At 36.4% G+C, this 20,361-nt stretch overlaps 2 protein-coding genes across 2 annotated transcripts in view; both read right to left on the reverse strand.

The window, feature by feature from the left end:
- Positions 1 to 1,059: 1,059 nt before the first annotated feature.
- On the reverse strand, positions 1,060 to 13,337 carry LOC131523134 (interactor protein for cytohesin exchange factors 1-like). The gene is made up of 11 exons (XM_058749222.1): positions 13,060 to 13,337; positions 9,889 to 9,942; positions 9,752 to 9,791; positions 9,474 to 9,643; positions 8,975 to 9,048; positions 8,809 to 8,880; positions 7,161 to 7,222; positions 6,944 to 7,062; positions 4,888 to 5,239; positions 4,494 to 4,690; positions 1,060 to 1,818 (listed from the first exon to the last, which is right to left on the reverse strand). The coding sequence occupies exons 1-11, from the start codon at positions 13,120 to 13,122 to the stop codon at positions 1,636 to 1,638; spliced, it is 1,386 nt and encodes a 461-aa protein (XP_058605205.1). The 5' UTR covers positions 13,123 to 13,337; the 3' UTR covers positions 1,060 to 1,635.
- Positions 13,338 to 18,234: 4,897 nt separating this feature from the next.
- Positions 18,235 to 20,361, reverse strand: part of LOC131523133 (connector enhancer of kinase suppressor of ras 3-like) — a 44,906-nt gene continuing 42,779 nt past the window's right edge. Inside the window, exon 13 of the mRNA XM_058749221.1 lies at positions 18,235 to 19,920. Within this exon, the coding sequence (XP_058605204.1) occupies positions 19,628 to 19,920 (293 nt within the window). The 3' untranslated portion in view covers positions 18,235 to 19,627. The remainder of the gene's footprint in view (positions 19,921 to 20,361) is intronic.

Consider the following 20,361-nt stretch of genomic DNA (forward strand, 5'->3'; position numbering starts at 1 on the left):
AGTGTGTTCACACACTTCATACTATGTATTATAAGTCAGGGATGCATCCTTTACGCTTAGATTTATCTTTGAGAATTTGATGTCTTGTATTGATTATCTCTGAATTGACTATGTAATTGGCATAATACATTTTACCTGACTGATAATAAATTGTCACATTTCATCTACTCTGAAATGATTTACCCTAGTAGATGATGTTGTATCCTTTTTACTGCATATCTGCATCAGGTTATTAACAGACTAAAGTGCAGCTGAGATGGAGCATTGGGCACACCAGCTAAAATTTAAGACTTGGCATTAGTTCAAGTGTACTTAGACTGTAAAGGGAATTTCTGTTTAGGTCAACTGAATGTTTTTTGACCAACCTAAGTTTGGGTAACCCTTACCTCTTTTTTTTATTGCAGTAGTACTCTAGCTAAGCGTACATGAGAAACCATGGCATGACCATACCAAAACTATTATCTGAGAAAGTAATGTTGATTGGCTTATATCTATAATAGTGGTCATGACCTCTGACTAGGGATAATTTTGCTTTATTCAAGTGCATACAGATCTATGGGGACTAAATAATAGTAAGAATGAGCAAGCATGGGGTGACCATCTAATTACTCAATTACTTCTGTCTAATGTCCAAGGCTATCAAGTATATGACTGTGAGAACTGTGTAAAAACCGGCCAGTGCGAGATTCTCTGAGCGAGATGAGAAACCAGATTAACGAGTACAATCAGAAATTAGGAGTTAACAATAATAGTCAAATGTCAGTAGAATAACAAATAGAAATGGACAAACAACCAATTGATATATCAATTGATACCAACTGATATAAATTCGAGGTCATAATAAAATGGAGACAGATTAGAGTTGAACTGAAACAGAATTACGTTACGCACCGAAAAGACTGAACACACAGGAAACCTCCAGCCACCATTGGATACCTTTGTTGGGCAAATTAGGTGGAATTTACAGCATGAAAGCAACAATGCCAAGCTCATGCCAGTAAAGCTAAGCTAATAAATGTGATGTAAATGCACACATTCTTTCCCATATAAGTAAAAACATGAGATTTAATTATTTAATAGTTGTCTAAATATGACAGTAATGTATATGTACAATATTATTTATACTATGAACAGTGCTCACATTTGTGATTCAAAGCAGTTGCATCATACTTTTAATCAATAAATATATCTAAACAGATGTATTTACAATAATACAAACATGGCAAGCTATACAGACTGCCTATAATCAGCACATTAGGTTACTAGGTTTGCACTGAATGCAGAAAAAACAATGAAAATCACATATGCAATTAAACATTTGACTAAACATGTTTGGTTTTCTAAAATGATTCATAAGAATGTATTTTAACATCAGTAAGATGCCACAGGTTTTTCAACAGGTATCCAATAGAAACAACAAGGATTTTAAAACAACCTATTAGTAACAGACCGATTTTACATCTGTAAAAAAAATACAAATAATAAAATAAAAATAAATAGACAAATGGTGGCAAGTGAAAGTAACGGTAGTCTTAGATAAATTTTTTTCATTCTTATGTCAAGACCAGATTTGGAAACTCTCCATTTTTGCAGTGTTTGTGTTGTGGTGTATACTCTTTCAGTGTGTATACACATCTATGTTGAGGGATGCACAGCTGAGGCACTAGGGGCGTTCAAGTGCTCAGTCTGTAGGGGGTGGCTCAGAATAATCTCCTGCAGCAGAACAGCATTGGTCTCTTTCCACTCCTTGAATTTACTTGCAGTGAGAACGGAGTCAGCCAGTACCTGCTCCAAAGTCAGGAGATCTGCTTCTTTAGCCTAAATGAAAAGAGAATTTTTGTTTAAATTAGTTGTTATCAGATTTTTAATACGACTGAATTTGTATTTAAAGTGATAAAAATTTAACAAAAAACATTGTAAGTTACTAATTACAATGCTTTCATTTCCATGGTTATTCAAACAGTGTATACATTAGCTGTATACAGTCCCAGTTCCAGAATCAGGGGCGTCATTTATAAAATGTTGCACAGAAACCACCCTAAATTTGATCTTATGATCATCTCTCGAATATGCATATGAGTGATTCATAGAATGAACGTACAAACAGAAAACGTGTGTACGCGGCTCTTTCAGATGAGAAATCTATGAATCGCAAATGATCTTGAACTTGCGCGCAGCTCTCTGCCTTGTAAATGACTCCTAATTAATCTCATTAACATATAAAAGATCACCAATCATCATAATTTAGAACAGCGAGTTGCAAGAACAGCTTATATTTTCAAAAACCTACAGTACTCTGACAAGAAAAAGTGTGTACATCTGCTCAGACCCTGACGTGACGCTAAGCACTTTTCCACGTCAAAGCCAGGTTTTATAAATAGAGAAACAAAATGATACATTTTAAAAAACTGAACTTCTAGTATATTAGCTATTAAACTTGGACCTCATTATTAAAAAACAAATTCAAGCACCAAAAGCAGACCACACTCTATATGTTCTCTTACATTAAAAAAAAAATGTTAATTTTCATGCATTCATAGGCTACATGGTTGCAATAAAATTTTAGTTCAAATTTTTAAGTGCTATTGTTTAAAAATGCTTTGTCGACTGACGTTTATAGACGTTCAGTTGTGCTTTCAAATATTATGCCTCAGTACTGTATATCCGCGTCACAATTATTACTATGTGCAGTCAAAATTCCATAGTGGTAAAATTTACCACTGGTTTGTGTAACGTGCATGACATTTTTGTATAACGGATGAGGATTTAATTGAGGAATTTTCTTTGAAGAAGAGCAGGAAGAAGCCCTTTTAGTGGTGAGTGACATTGAATTAATTTTATTTGCTGGGCTGTGTCTGATTTGTAAGATTATTACTCTATAATATAGTTTAATTTATGTAAAAAGCCTATATGGGATTATGACGTGCACATTGTGTTTGTTTATTTTTATTTCACGAGTGTGCATATATTTCAGAATGTGGACATATTTATATGAAATCATTGTTTAATTTGTATCTATGTAGTAATTATTTATTTTGTTCTGTTTACACAATTTCAAACAGGGCTCACAGGTACAACTTGCACTGGGGCCCTGCAAACCCCTGTTATGTCCCTGCTCCCAAGATATTAAAGGCATCTTAAAGAAGCTCCCAAGAAATAAGGGGGTATCTGGCAGGGGTCAGGATTCGGCACAACACCTGCACTTCCTAATTTTAATCTTTAGCATACAGCCACTTTTTCTTGCGTACCGGCACTTCACATGTTGCGTCATTGTCCATGAGCAGCACTAATAAGCAGTCTTAAAATATTTAACACAAAAAAATTAAGTATTCTTTTTTTTCATTGTATAAATTTAAAATGTGACAATGACAGACATCACATGCTTCTGCTGTATATTGTTAGCAGATCTCTGTTGCACGCAAATTATATACAACCTCCCAGAAATCAAGCAAGTAAGAGAGAGAAGCCCTCGTTTCCAGCTGATAATCATGCGTTTTGAATGAGTCTCCTCTGACCACTTTCGTCACATTCTACATCAGTTTCACAGGAGTGCTAAGTGCAGTGCACAAATGCTATTGCATGAACCAACCCAGGTAACACAGCTTACGAGCAAACAACTGAAGATGAGAAGGGAGGACAGTTGAGATTTATGATGCGATTTAAATTGAAATTATCTGTGATTTAAACTGAAATTAGCTATCAGCTATGGAGCTACTCTTTTTTTACAAGATGTGATTATTATATTACTGTCACAGTCCAGTGCAGTGCACACACAATAGCCACACGAAGATGAAGGTTTAAAGGGAATAAGGTATTTAATATAATTCGAGATGAGGAGGTTCAGCGCACACAGGGTAATTTTAACAATAACCCACAACCAGAACTCAAAGGACAGGAACTCATATAGGGCAGATAACGAGGGACAGACAGGTGGACACAATGAAGGTGATTAACTAATAATAGACAATGAACTAATGAGAACAGGTACAGAACCAAATATGGGCAAACAGGAAGGGAACACAGGCAGAGACAAAACTAGAGTCCAGTGGGTTGTGACAATTATATTATATTATATTATATTATATTATATTATATTATATTATATTATATTATATTATATTATATTATATTATATTATATTATTAAAAATAACATATTATACTACATATGTGTCGCACAAGAGAGTAACAGCACTTTTTTCCCCACTTTAAGCACCGGTGATATATTCATGTAAACTGTGAAGAATTAACAAAACAACAGAATAGTCATGACATTAAGCCTCTTGTGTAAGAAACAAGACATCCAAATAACTTGAGTGGTATTGTCATTATTTAGCTGGTAGGTATTGAACACAGAAAGTGTGACAACTCTAGTGAGTATTTTTTTAATCAGCAGTACTTGTAAGTGCTTTTGGTTTTCACGATATGATAAATAGATAAATACTGAGAGACAAAATGTTTTCATGTTAGAAAAGGTTCATCTGAACGTCTAACCTTTAGAGTGCTGTTGAGGGTTCTGATGAGATGTATCTTCTCATTGAGTGTCTGGTTTTTGCAACGCTTTATAAAGGAGGCTCGTAATTCCCATTTTGAAGATGGCTTCCGCTCACCCGTTGGAGACAAACTTGCTCTTTTCAAATGTAAGTACAACCTTTCCATCTCATCATCAGTTCCTTCCTGTCCGTCTAGAACTATTAAAACAATTATACATTTTATGTTTAACCTAAGCAATCAAACTTAAAGCAATTTTTTTTTTTTTTTTTTTTTTTATTATTGATAGACCTATAACAAACAATTCTAATATGCTTCAAACTGATCAGCAGTCATGCTGAACAATGCAATTCCCTAGCATAAATCTGATGTTAAAATGGTCCCCCAGCTTGCTTACTTTCAGGTCTGGTGTCATTTGAGATCAGCTGCGTTTCTGGTTCCTCTGGCTCTGCAGATATTGCCATAGGTGATGTGCTAGATGAGCATCCAAGGGGGTCTTGAGATGGAGTTGTGGCTTCACTACGTGGTGAGGTTTCCTTTATTGTGGTGCTCACTGTATGGACCACAGCAGAGCAGACCACTGTTTCACCAGCAGTAGGGTTTGTCTGGGAGACAAGGTCCAGCCAAGACCGTCTATGCTTTGCCAGAGAAGAGACAGAGCTGTGGGACGTCATTGTACTGACTGGGGAGGAGAGGGTTCCAGTGGCTTCACTAGGAACAGGGGAGGAATATGGAGGAGGAAGGCTTCCCTAAATGGGGAAGATACCGCAGAGTGAGGGCGGGATAATGGCATACTCGGTCCCACTTTATATTAGGTGGCTTTAACTACTGTGTACTTATATTTAAATTAATCATTTGATACAATGCACTTATTGTGTACATACTGTACATGTTTTTACATTGTACTTATATTTTAAAAAATACCCTATATGTAATTACATCTGTAATTAATTTCTGTAATTACATTTATAATTACACTGTTGACCCATCCCTTAAACCTACCCATACCACCAAACCTGTCCCTAACCTTACCCGTATCCCACCTCAATAGCAGCAAAAGTGTTTTGCAATACAGTATAAACACAATAAGTACATTGCACTTATTTTTTTATGTAAGTACATAGTAGTTAAGGCCACCTAATATAAAGTGGGACCGCATACTATAATATAATATGCATCTGGTGCAAATGTTTGCAAAATTTCAAACATAGTTCTTCTAGTTCAGGGGTTCTCAACTTTCCTGCAGAGGTCCACTTTCCTGCAGAGTTTAGCTCCAAACCTAATCAAACACACCTGAACAATCTAATCAAGACATTCAGGATAACTAGAAAATTGCAGGCAGGTGATCAAGTTTGGAGCTAGATTCTGTAGGAAAGTGGATCTTGAGGGCCAGAGCTATGAACTCGTTATAGATCATAGTGGCTTTGTTTTATGAAGTCCCCTTTTTATTCTCACAATAGTCATGAAGTACACCAATTACCTCATTGACAGCTACCATACACTATGAAATGACAGACCACTAGTAGAAATGACTATACCACTGTTCACTAAACATGTTCTCAAAATGATGTTGTGAGCCCAGAAAATGTAAGGGAGTCAGTTCAGTTATTAGAAAACATTTCTCTTACTTTCATAATCAATCTGTATGTGAACATTCATATTCATACATTTTCTCTGATCGGGATAATTCTCTGATTGTGAAAAGACCAGGCGTAAATGATGGATTTAAATCCAATTGCTCAAACCACTCCAGGAGGTGGTCTGGGACGCATTCCAGATGAAACTGGACAAAGTGTAAATGCATCTGGCTGTTAAACCCACAGATAAAAATTTTACTCCTCCCAAAATATTAAAATAATAAACGTGTGAGAGTGTGTTGTAGGCTATATGACATATTATAGTCAGATACGACAACGCTAATGCAACATGCATATGAACAGATAGCTGAGTATCTGTTCAGCAAGCCGATGTACAAATCCAAGTGAAACTGAAATTAAGTCGCAGGCACTCAACACACAATCATTTTCATTAAAATTAGTAAGACTAACTTATCTTCCAGTCCTGAAGCCGTGCTCTCTCCTGCTGCGGTCTTTGAACTTGAAATTAGCTGATGATTAATCAAATGCAGCTCATATCTGTTGCTTTCTTTGACGTGAACTCCATTAATTTTGCATAAAGCATTGGATTTTAAAATTGAATTTAGATCCTTTTGGCGGAGACACATTTATGTGGCCCAGTGTGAATGGATAAGTTTGAACAAATCAGATAGCTATCCGATCAGAGAAAACACATAAAGTGACCAGGTGTAAACAGGCCCTAAAACACAACTGGCAACCATGTTCTGCTGCTGTGTGAATGCAGCCAATGTAAAAACAGAAACTTGAGGTTTTCAAATAATGTCAGGTCTTTGGCATGAGGGCAAGGCCATATACACTGTGCATCTGTGAACTTGCCTGGTGCACAGTGGCTGATGGACCATTGACACATGCTACAGCTTGGGTGTGGTGCTCAGAGTATGGCGGTGGTGGTGTGTCAGTGGACTCCTCCTGATCACTGGCCTCACTGTAGCATTCTGTGCAGTAGAAAAATAAAGATGCAAAAAATAAATGTAAAAAGATGAATATTGTAAAGAATTCTTTCAACACTACTACACTAACTAACACAGCTTACCAGCTGTATGAACCTCTGTGGGTTCATACTGAATAGATGCCAAACCAAGTTTATTCAACCATCTGAAATCACAAAACATCAGAACACATTACCAACAATTACAAATAGGATTGTCAAAATGAATGTGTTTATACACAGTTACTGTCTAACACCATTCTTTATCATTTAAATGTATTTAATTAATTTTAAGTTTCCACCTATCTTCAGTCACATGCTTTCTCAAAAGAAAGCTCAAAGATATGTCAGACAACTCATTGTCAGTAAATCCAGACAATAAAAAAAGTCAAGAGTATATAACCTTCAGTCAGAAACAATCATACATGCTGCTGTTTTGAGTCTTGAACTGTCAGAAACCAATTCGATTTCCTGTATTTCATTGCATAACATACAGCAGACAGAGGGTGGGGACTCTGTCCTTCTCTGGAGTCACCCAGGGTGAGAAACAAATGAGAGACCTGACTTGGAGTTTAGCCCGGTTTAGCCTGAGAGGGTCGGCTCAGTGTGATTTTGTGTCACACAGGTGAAGACTCTGACTCTAATGTTCTGTGCTTATGCACTGAACCACATTTCAGAGTATTTGGCCTTCTTAGAAACCCTGGGTGGCTCTCTGGAAGGTGCTGTCAACTGATCACCACCTGGTTGTGAGTTGGATAAGATAGGGGAGGTTGACTGACAGACGTGGGAAATGCATTTTGCGAGTGAACAGGGAATGATTGGCAGAGGACCTTGTCTGGTAAATATTTAACTCCCACCTCTGAAGGAGCTATTGCTTCATTCCGAGGGAGACTGTAGACATGGAATCGGAGTGAGACATGTCCAAAACCTCCATTGCAGAAGAGGCTGCTTCAAGCTGTACCTGGAAGGTTACTTTTGCCTGTCACAATGGCACTATACTGAAGGCACTGAATGTGGTTGGGGTCAGTGAGGGACAGTGCATGGCGATTGGCAGACAGGTGATTTGGTTCCCATATTCTAAAAAAATGGGACTGAAGGGTATGTTCTATTTATCAAGGGATCATACTTCTCACTCAATCTGGCAAAGTTTATGCCAGAGTTCTGGAAAGGAGAATCCATCCAGTTGGAACAGTGTGGACATTCGAGACTTACTGAAATGGTTTGAAAACTAGTGTGAAGCAGTGGGGATGAGGATCAGCACCTCCAAATCTGAGGACAGGACCGCCACGGTGAAGCAGGAGCTGAGCCCAAATGCAAAGCTCTCAATTTACCAGGTGATTTATGTTCCAACACTCACATATGGTCATGAACTTTGGGTAATGACCAATAGAACGAGATAGTGGGTAGAAGTGACTGAAATTAGTTTTCTCCACAGGGTGTGTGGGCTAACCTTGAAAGACTGAAATGCTGTGACATCAGAAGAGACTGGGAGAAGAGACACTTACATCACATCACATAATTGTGAGACATCCACACAAATGGCCAAATCCAAAAATTACACATTTGATTGCTTTTTGTTCTGTGTTGTTTTGTTTTTCTTAAAAAAGGAACTGAATGTGTTAATCTATTTCAACAGTTTATACAAACCACTACTTTGACTACTGTAAATACAATTTTGAATGTTACTAAACAGAATATATGTTTTTGTTTTATCTTGTTTTGTTTTGTCAGAATGAGATTTCAGTGGGCTTACAAGTTCATGTCCTCATTGCTGTCTGCTGCAAAGTAAAACATCATGACTTTGGGATGGCAAGCTTTGATCGCACTGTGAGAAACAAAAAGAATGTGAAGGGTTGTTCAGTTGAAAAATATTTGTACTTTGTACAAACAGAATTAACAGGAATTTAAATGACACTTACTATTTTTTCTTACATTCCGTAGCCCTGTCAATTACAAAATCTGTCAAATTTATAAAGCCTTCTGCTTTATCAGCCTGGGGAAACACAAAACCAAAGTAGTCATACATAACATGTATGTGTATATTATATACATATTCTGTGTATATACAGTATATATATATATATATATATATATATATATATATATTGTGAACCGTTACACCCTAATATACTGTATATTTACATATATATATATATATATATATATATATATATAAGGGTGTAACAGTTCACAAAATTCACCTTCGGTTCAATACAACACAGTGGTGTCACAGTTCGGTACGTTTTCGATACGGGGGACGGGGCAATTGCCTCTTACCGAATGGTTCAATACAAATACGCGTATCGTTACACCCTAATATATATATATATATATATATATATATATATATATATTCAGTACTACAGGAAACAGTAGCGTGAAATAAGGCAGATGGAATTCAGCATTCAGATGACTCACCACTTGATTTTGGTACCAGTACAGAGAGGTTTCCTTTAGGATGAACCAATACTTTTTCCACTTAATACCCAGAAATCCCTTCCCCTCTTTCTTCCTGTAAAGCCAGCCCTGATGGTCCACTGGCTTCAGATCTTTCACTGAAACTCTCCTTCTGCTCATTCTTGGACTTCCTGTTAGAACAAATATTTAAATACCACAATAAAACAGAAATGATGACACAGGAGAAAATACTTCTCATTCGACTGCATCTCAAGTTGTGTGTGCAATGTGATACTAACCTCCACAATTCTTCTTCTTTGACTTCTGTCTGAGGGACACCTGAAGACAAATACATGAAATTTGCTGCTATTAGGATTTCAAACTTTCACAATGCAGACAAGAATATTTAATGTACAATAAATTCACAAACAATTACCGGATTGTACTCATCAGAAACCAAACGAGGCGCAAGAGAAATGGGAAAGGAGGCCTGGTAAGAGACCAAAGAAGACACAATCAAAGTGATTATTAGGGTCAGTTTCAGTTAAGTCCCTTTATTTTACAGTGCTGTTCTGCATGTGCATACTATGGACTTATTATCAGTTATTGTAATTAACCTTGAATCTAATCCCTTATCCTGACCTTAAGGTCACTGTTAAATTAAAATGGACATTGCAAGGACCTCTTATCTCCAGCAAGTTGTCATTCACATGAGATCACAGCAATAGCAAACGGCAATGATACAATTTTCCAGTTAATTCCCGATGGACAAAATCAAGTCCTTCCCCAAATTGTTTGCTAATTCGAGAAGCTGTTTCTCTCAGACATATGTCACAACAGAGGAAAAAGACAAAAACTACTTCCGTTACGTGCTGACTTTAATCTAAGTACAAGTAGTTACCTTATATTGCTCAGTACTAGTTAGTGGGTAAGTACACTGTAAAGTAAGTCCGCATTCTGTAAACTGAAGTGCAATTGGGCCACTGCTAAAATTCAGAAATCACACTGCTCAAAAAATGAAAGGGATAGTTCACCCAAAAATGACAATTCTGTCATTAATTACTCACTCTCATGTCGTTCCAAGGACCTTTGTTCATCTTCGGAACACAGATGAAGATATTTTTTATTAAATCTGAGACCTCCATAGACAGCAAGGGTCCTACCATGTTCAAGGTACAGAAAGGTACCAAGAACATCGACAAAATAGTCCATGTGACATCAGTGGTTCAATCGTTATTTTATGAAGCTACGAGAATACTTTTTGTGTGCAAAAAAAATAAAGTTACCTCTAAGTTACCATCTACTGCCATTATTGAGAGTACCACAACGCATGCATGTGGTGCTGCTGACGTAGAACACGCATGTGCTGCTCCTTGTTTACAGTTGTGCCAAACGGGATACAGCTGCGGCCAATAAATAAAATTTTCCACCTATTAGATTGTGTTTTATTAATGTCTACACCTACCCCAACCCTAAACCTACCCCTTATAATAATGCAAAAACAGTAATTATTGTTGTACAGTGTGACAAAAATTACGCTATATTGATGTGCACATGCCCAGTAGCCGCAGCTGTATCCCTTCTAGTCTTAACCGTTGTTTACAAGCAGAGGAAAGCACACGCATGCATCATGGTACTCTCGATAACGACAGAAGACAGTAAGTCGGGGGAGAAGAATTGTTGATTAAAGTTATTTTTGTTTTTTTGTCAACAAAAAGTATTCTCGTAGCTTCATAAAATTATGGTTGAACCACTGATGCCACATGGACTATTTTGTCGATGTTCTTCGTACCTTTCTGGGCCGTGAACGTGGCAGGACCCTTGCTCTCCATGGAGGGTCAGAAAGCTCTTGGATTTCATCAAAAACATCTTAATTTGTGTTCCGAAGATGAACAAAGGTCTTACAGGTTTGGAGCGACATGAGGGTGAGTAACTAATTTTTGGGTAACTATCCCTTTAAGGGAACACTTAAATATTGGCTCTCGATGGATGAAATTTTCAAGCTGAAAATATTTAGTCATAGGCCGGTGTAATTTGTTGAGAATAAAATGATGAGGGCTGGATTAAAAAAAACACTGAAAATCAGACTAAAATAATAATTACAGTCTGAGATCTAACTTGCATGAGCTTCGAAGCAATTCATAATATAAGTCAGTAGTGTGAACGGCCACCATGTGCCTATATGCAAAATGTCTGGGCATGCTCCTGATAAAGTGGTGGATGGTGTCTCCTGCCAGACCTGGATCAGGGCATCAGTGAGCTCCTGGAGAGTCTGTGGTACTACTAGCCATCTTCGGATGTTCCGATACACAACATCCCAGACGTTCTCAGTTGGACTCAGATCTGGAGAACATGAGGGCCAGTCAATGTCATCAATTGCTTCGTCATCCAGAAAATGTGTACACACGGTCGCCATATGAGGCCAGGTATTGTCATGCACCAGGAGGAACACAGAGCCTTGGCTTCATGTATCTTCATCAAGTCAAGGCTTCCTTCTGGCCTTTCTGACATAAAGCCCAGATCTGTGGACTGTTGCAGTGATGACTGTCTTTCTGCAATCATCGGTTCTTCGTCACCTCTCTTGCCAAGGCCCTTCTCTCCCAGTTGCTCAGCCGGGCGAGCAGCTCTAGGAGGGTCCTGTTTATTCCAAACATATTCCATTTAAGAAATATGGAGGCCATTGTGCTCTTGGGAACTGTTAATGCAGCAGATCTTTTGTAGCCTTCCTCAGATCAACACAGTCCTGTTCTAAGCTTTGCAGACAGTTCCTTTTAACCTTTGGTTTTGATCTGATATGTATTTTTTGCTGTTAGACCATAGACAGGTGTGTGTCTTTCCAATTAATGTCAAATCAGTTAAATTTGCCAGAGGGACTCCAGTCAAAGGGTAGAAACATCTCAAAGGTGTTCCAGAGCTAAATTTCTAATCAGCATTGGGGTTAAGAACTGAAGAACTGCACTATAGTGTATGCCAGCAAAAAGCTGAACATAATCATTAAAACAAAAACATTACACTGGCATGGAATGGAAAACTCTTCAGAATGTTACAACCATATATATATATATATATATATATCCCTGCTTTATTAATCTGAGAGAAAAAATGTATTCACAACAGAGGAACCAAGAAAAAGAGTAGAAGAGTTCACTGCATTGAAACTGCGGGTGAAAAAGACACAAGCTAAACGAAACCTATTGCTCAATTTCCTCAAACTGCTCATGTTCCTCTTTCAGGTCAAACAGAATGGCAAAAACTTTGAAAAGAATATTTTCTACAATGCAATGTAGACTTTTTTTACGCCTGATATTTAAAAATTGTTGCCATAAAACGTGTGAAATGCCATACCTTTTCAACTGATAAACCATTAGCCATCATAAACAGTAATGCAGGCTACAATCTGTACTGCAGATTTATAAGTGACACAAAAAATATGACTTCGGTGTCCAAATCTGCTGTCTTTTTATGAAAAAATAAAAACATTTAGAATTCAATTTGTTTAGATGATTACTTAGAAGAGACATTTTTAAGATCTTCAGCCTGCAGTTGATGACACTGTTCCATTACAGTACGTGTATATAATAATATATCAATACATTATCTGTTTTACCTGTTCACCAGACTTGACCAGGTGGAGCGTCTGACCATCTGTTTTTATACTCTGAAATGGCATGCAACTGTCCTTCTACCACACTTAAAATTGATTGGTCATGCCCACAGCCAAATCATTTTAGAGAAAAAAAGGACTTCTGCTTACGCAATAAACATTTCAAAACATCCTCCACTTCTTATTCTACACAAACAGAACCGTAAACACGATCAGATGAAAGCTGATTATGTATTTCTATACACATTCAGCTGTTAACGATGAATGGTGTTCACATAAAATAGAGGTGAACTCCTGCGACAGAGACCTGCACTCTTGCACTCTCAGCGGTGTGTTGTGTAGTCTCTGCTACCACTGTTTGTAATATTCATGAATGAACCAAAATGTCTGCAAAAAAGCTAGTTAAGAGAGTAGTGCAAAAAGTGTGGTAAGACTAACACTAGTCACTGTGCTGATATAAGAGCAGTAATAATAATAATAAAATAAAAAACGTGTCACTTTCACTCCTTATCGCAATGGTAACCCCAAAACTTCAACACAGAAGAACATCTAAAGAACAGAGCATTACAAATTAACAAGTCTCCTTCTTCATTCACCTGCTCAAAAACAGAAAAATAACAAAATGCCAACAATTACTCTGGTTTGTCTTAAATCATTCAAATGTAAGCAAACTGAACAAGTTGCAAAAACCCTGAACAGTGCTGTTATTAAATTGACCCTTTTTACATTCCCGGGTATCTCAGAAGTGGAAGCCATAATGGGTGAGCTTCTGTGGTGGGGAATCGAAGACTACAAAACAAAAACCCACTATTATATTTCCATGCATTTCCAATGGATATTACATAAAAAAGTAGCATTCCTTTAACCCATAAAACTCCTTAAAACATTTTTTTTCTTTTTAAAATTAAAATAATAGCAATGTATAACAATAAATAATAATGTTCTAAATATAAACTAATTATTTAAACAACGTAAATATGCTGGAAATGCACATAACTACAAATCACATTACACTGACATGCATATATGACATGTTTATAGGCACGTCTTCAAGTCTTGGCTACAAAAAAAGCTATTGAGCATTTTCAATAATAATAATAATAATAATAAAATTTTCATCCATTGTTTTTGCTGTGTTGAAGAGTTCAATAACTAGAACTCACCACCAGAGGTCGCCAAGGCTTGTGTTTTTATGTATATTTACATATTGTCTGTATTATGTTGCATGGTAAAGCCAGACACCTGTGTGTGTGTGTGTGTGTGTGTGTGTGTGTGTGTGTGTGTGTGTGTGTGTCAAAATATTGTCAACGACTTTAAAAATATTGGTGAAATTCAGAATTTTTACAACCAAATTTCTTTGATGACAATTTTTCAGTATCTTCGTTAATATGTATGTATATATAAACTTTAGCCAATGTTACAACTGAATCCTTGTTAGTGAAATCCTGATCTCTGCTGTCTGTGACTTCATGAGATTAAATCAGGGGAAATTTTCTCACAATGATCTGCACAGGTGATTGTCACACCGCTTAACTAAATATCCCCCTGAGGACAAGCCGTGTCACTGCCAGGAACAGAGGATCCATTCTGCTGCTGTCTGTGTGCTGTGTTTTCAAAGCAAGACAATACAAGAGCTGCTTCCAAAACAGACCACAAAGCATGACCACAAGTCACCTTGTAAAAAAGATCCCTGTTTCCTTTAAATACAATATTCCTCTATTTAAGAACTTTGTAGAAATATAACATTCATATTCACACTTAAAATACATTTGAAATAGACACAGGGCCTACATAAGAAATATAAACATAAAGAAATATAAACAGGTTCCTAATGAAATATAACAGATATGTTGCAATATTATTCCTTAAACTGGTAAATGAAGAAAGAAGAGAGCTAGAGATGAAGCAAGAGCTTTCCATGTTGTGGTGCACCGCAATTCATGAGATTATTCATGAAATACAATAACTTGGTATATGCTTTTTATGCTACTGCTGAACAGCATCTAGAAACTAAAGTATATTGGACATGATCATCTTCTGTAAAAACTAAATGGATTGGAGAAGAGAAATAAAATAATAATGGCTACTGTAATATGTTTTTTTACACTGTCATTTTTTTGAAGTTCTAAATAATACAAAGATTAGTGTATATTTTTCCACTTTTCCACTGTTAATTGCATTTTACTAGCAAGTTTTCAGGAAATATTATTCCATAAATAGTTTCTATTTTCATTTTGTTTGTGTGTGTGTGTATATGTGTGTGTGCAAATTAGAGAAGGACAGTTTTGATAAACGTGCTTTGTGCATGGATATTTGGAGTACAATGACTGCGGTTTGTATTAGTTTGAGTGAGTTTGGACATGTTTTATATACAACCAGAATACAAATATTTTTGATACTGTAGTGTTCTATCATTGGATGAAGTCAAAATAATTCACTTGTCTGCACAGAGTTGCAGCTTCCTGTCTATAAACCAAACCAAACCAAACCAAACTAAACTAGTGGTTCTTACCGCTTGAGAGAATGACCAGGACCGCATGGCACCGTTGCTGTACCTGCTGAAGAGATGACAACAGATTTAATGTAGGAACAGGCACAGCACAATAAGCTATGTCTGAAGCTAAAGCAATAATACTGAAACAGGGTGTTACGTAAAGTGGAAAAATCACTTGGTGTATGAAATTCATTTGCACAGATGAACTCCAAGGGCAGTTCTGAGCACATTCTCATTATAAACTTAAAATACATACAATTTCAGTCTTATAGTTCTAGATATTTGATTGTCTCTTCTGTTTTTTATTTATATATTTAGAGATTGATGTATTTTGGAAGCCTTTTCAAAATGTTTGCAGCTTTTATATAGGTTAAATATAATGCAACCCAAAGAAAGCCAACAGTACTGAATGGGTGCATCATTAGTAAGACTGTCAAATTATTAAAAATGATCATTTCCATAGTTTCAGTGACACCAAATAAGTTTCCAACACTGACACTGGACAGACAGACACAGAGCAGACTGTGGGGCCATCACACAAAACACATTCTTGCATTCTGTCTAAGGTATTTCTAATTGGTGAAGACATGAAAACATGCATCAGAAGGATGTTGTTGTCAGTCGTGTTGCGTCTCTTGCTGTTTTTGCACTGCATTTTTAGGATAGTCTGACCCTTGCATTCTGTTCCTTTGCATTGCACTCTGTTTAGCATCCACAAACGAGTGCCTAAAACATGTTTTCTATTTAGGTGCTACTTCAAATTTGAATTTATATTTGTATCTGAATTTAAATAGTTTGTGTTGTGCACTAAGGGAAAACAATTATAAGAGAAAAGGCTGTGAAAACAATGAAGGGTTTATTCATCTCTATTTAGAGAAATCACACCACTTCAGTCCCACGACATGCGACCAACAGTGTTTATATCAGTCCTGATTTTATTTCCATATGGAACAATCCCAATACCAAACTTTTTCTTTCTTTTTCTTTTCACTGTGCTTTCTTTGTTTTCAACATGTAAATATTAACACCTTATAATAATGTCCCACTCATTACCATTAATTAATATCTTAGCCATCATAAACTATGAGCCTATGCAAGTTCATAGTGCACCAACGAATGTTAACAGATTAAAAAATAAAAAAAATAAAAAAATAGTAAACATTAAAATGACTAGTGACAGATTAATATGTGACTAATGTTAACAAGCCTTATTGTCAAGTATTACCACGATACCTCCTTTGGTTTTAAACTGCAGTTACAAACTAAATTTAATGTTTCAAAATATGAAAGAAATTATTTACTACCTCTACACATAATGGTTGTCTCTGTTTTTGGTGCTTGCGGAATTTAAACCATAATGTCACCACACTATTGCTTGTTATAAATATACACAAAGAAACAGCAAGTCCACAGAGCATCTTGCATCCTGGCAGGGAAAATACATTCCTGATAACTGAGCATCAACTATCTGGGCTGAAATTCTTCCTGTGCTTTTGTTTTGGCTGAGAGTGAATGTGCACTGCTCTATGGATGCTGCTACTGCTGCGAGTGCCGTTAAGTTCTGCACCCACCTGTTGATGAATGCGTTGCTGGAGGTCCAGTCAGGATCCTGTGGCAGGACAGAGAACAGTTAATATACGCTTCAGCATGGGCAAGACCACTGTGCTGTGCTCCACTTCAACATTTCATTCGGTTTCTTCTTGAACAATGAGTTCATGTAGAAGTGGATGGGCACGCTGGTGGTGATTCTATGTCAAAAGCTACAGTTGACAGACTAATTATTGTATACATCAGATAAATTAAAAAAAAAAAAAGTGTTAAGACAAAAGATATGATCACACTACAGTGTTCAAGCAAAAAGTGTTATATTCCCATGCATCAGTCACAAAACATACCATATGATTACTATGCATGCACAATATAATATAATAGAATAGAATATGTAAATTTACATTCACCGCAAAGCCAGTGCCCATTGCTTATTTGTTACTTTACTCAGCAGGGATCAATGCATTTCTTCACTAAAGTACATTTCATTGAGAAACAAGCAGATTTCAGATTTTGTGAGGGCAAAGCAACAAATAAGGGGGAAATTGAAGAGGTCAGTATGAATGAAACACTGAAATTATTAGGGTAAGTTGGAATGAAAGATATAGGCAGAACACAGAAACAGTTAGAAAGACTGTAAAACCTTTATGTAAAAGGAAAGGAATAGAGAATAAGAGAAAACTACTCCCTATAGTTTTGTGAAGTCATTCACAGTGTTTGGATCTCCCAATTGACACACTGGGTTTAAAAATACAAAGCTGTAAAGCTGCCTTAAGAAGGAGCAATTATTGGAAATTGTTAATTACTTTCTGAAGTTGTTTTACTTTTAATTTATTGTAAAATGTACCATAAATTGTACCATGCCACACAATTCTTACTGTATGTTTAAGATGAGTACATCTTGGACAAATGTCACCAAACAGCTGTGTGTTATGTCATAAACATGATTTCATAAACATTTAAGATACCATTTTACCTTGTGTGTCCCTGCATACGAATCAACTTTTCTCTTGGTCCACTTTTCTATAGAGTTTTTAAATCTGTAGTCAATGCCAAAATATTACCGGTTACTAACTTGCATCTGCATCTTTTTAATGAAGACAACCAGATAATTCAGTGAAGACAATACAAAAACATCAGGAACAGCAGCTTTAATGGAAAGAAGCAACTAATGTGGTACAAAATGTAAGTGTGGTACAAAAGAGTTAATTTGGAGGGAAAACCATCTTAGACTAATAGTTAATATGACATAATCCCTTCTGCATAATACAGAAATGCAAAATACTGATATAAAACCCAGCGTTCAGTGAAAACAACATTACAGCTGAAATAGTGATTTATACAGTGCTCAATCTTATTTGTACTATTTGTTTCCATTTATCTGGCAGTGGGAAAACACCACTGGTCCAGAGCAACATAGTCACCCTACTGTATGAACCTGGTCCTATGATTCCTCAATCAAAAATGATTTGCCATCAGCAATGGCTAAAAAGCATAGATTTTACAATGACAAGCTAAGAAAGCTGCCATCATTTATTTACCCTTAATTCAAAACCCTTATTATTTTCCTTATTTTGTGGAACACAAAACTAGATTTTTTTGAACAACGTCTGAGTTGTTTTTCTTTAAAACCCTAAAAATAAAAATTTACGGTCATTTAATTTATGAAAAATAAAGTTTGGACAACCTGCAAAGCATAAACACCACAGATCTGGAACAACACAGGGTGAGTAAATGATGTCAGAATTACTGAGTAAACTATACCATTGATAAAAAATAAGGGGAAAAAAATGTTTTCAAAATGCAATAAGCATTTGGAAAAATATTCCTATCAATATACCCATTGTAACGTATCACAAATGTAAAAGATCAAAAATGTATTCCTTTGGTGTAAAACAAAAATAACTTACTCAAAAAACATACTCTTAACACACAGAAAACAATAAAATGTAACCATATGAAAAAAAAGTTTGTTGAACCCTCCAATTACATCTATTGAAGGTTTTACATCCAAAGCAAAAGACAAGAGAAACAACAGGATGCATTTGTTTCTCTAATTAGAAATTAGTTGACTAAACTGTTTGGAAAGACATGGGGTTCAGTAGGAATGGGAAAAATGACTGGAATTTTTTTTTTCTTCCCCCTCAACTATAAACTATGTACTACTGTTCCATGAACGCTTTGAATTTCAAGGATTCCACTGTGGAAATAGCTGAGGTAGATATACATTTTCAAGTGGCTTAATATGCAAATTAATACTGTGGTGTACAAGTCATTCTTTCTGAAAAGACAACTGAGTTAAGCAGAGATAATGTATCTCATTTTTGCCCACATGTGTTTCCAAACATACATTTCTGAGGTTAAATTCTAGTCATTTTAGACACATTCTAGGCAATCTAGTCAAGTGGTAATGTAGACAAATAAGAGGCACAAAGAAATACCCCAAGAAAAGGAGAGTGAAAGCATGAAAAAGTACATGAGAAAAGAGTCATCGGACACAGCTGGACAAAGGGTGAAGGCAAGCTGACATTAGTGAGTCAATAGCTTAAGCCGTGTGATCCAACTGACCAGTAGCGAGGGCTCCGCGGGGGGCCGTTTGGGGGTGGATGTCACGGGGGTCTTTTTGACTAAGTCCTCTTGATAAGGTATGGTGGCGCTGTTGTGTAGATCCACATTGACAAGGAATCGGCTGTTCCGTGAGTAGTTGGTCACATAAGCAGGTGTTTCGGCTGTGAACTTGTAAGACGAGGCTGGGCCCGGGGCCTCCTCAGCGATAGTTGGTATGCGTTCGTTACTTAGGTATCTGTACAGAAGATCTTCACCTAGACCACAAGATTAAAAGATGCATGTAATTGCAGATGTTTTCAAATCCCTAGAACAAATTTCTCAGCAATCACAGCAATCATACGGTATGTAAAAATGGGCTAATATGATGATTTGCTGCCCGATAAACAGTTATTACTATCAGTGTTGAAAACAGCTTTTGCTGCTTCATATTTCTGAGGTAAACATTACCATTTTTTCAGCATTCTTTGATTAATTGAAAATTAATCAATAAAATTCAAAATAGATTTTTTGTAACAATATAAAAGTCTTTACTGTCAGAGCTTACAGGGCTTTTAAGACAGGGCTTGAAAACGGAAAAAAACAAAAACATTTAAATCGGTTCACTCTGAGCAGAATTGATATTTTAACATTTCTGTTCCCGCATTCCTCTGTATTATTACCGTTCCGAAACCGGTTTGAGTAGAAAAAATACAATA

The sequence above is a fragment of the Onychostoma macrolepis genome, chromosome 17 (assembly GCF_012432095.1).
Source record: "Onychostoma macrolepis isolate SWU-2019 chromosome 17, ASM1243209v1, whole genome shotgun sequence".
In the NCBI taxonomy this organism is placed as follows: domain Eukaryota; kingdom Metazoa; phylum Chordata; class Actinopteri; order Cypriniformes; family Cyprinidae; genus Onychostoma; species Onychostoma macrolepis.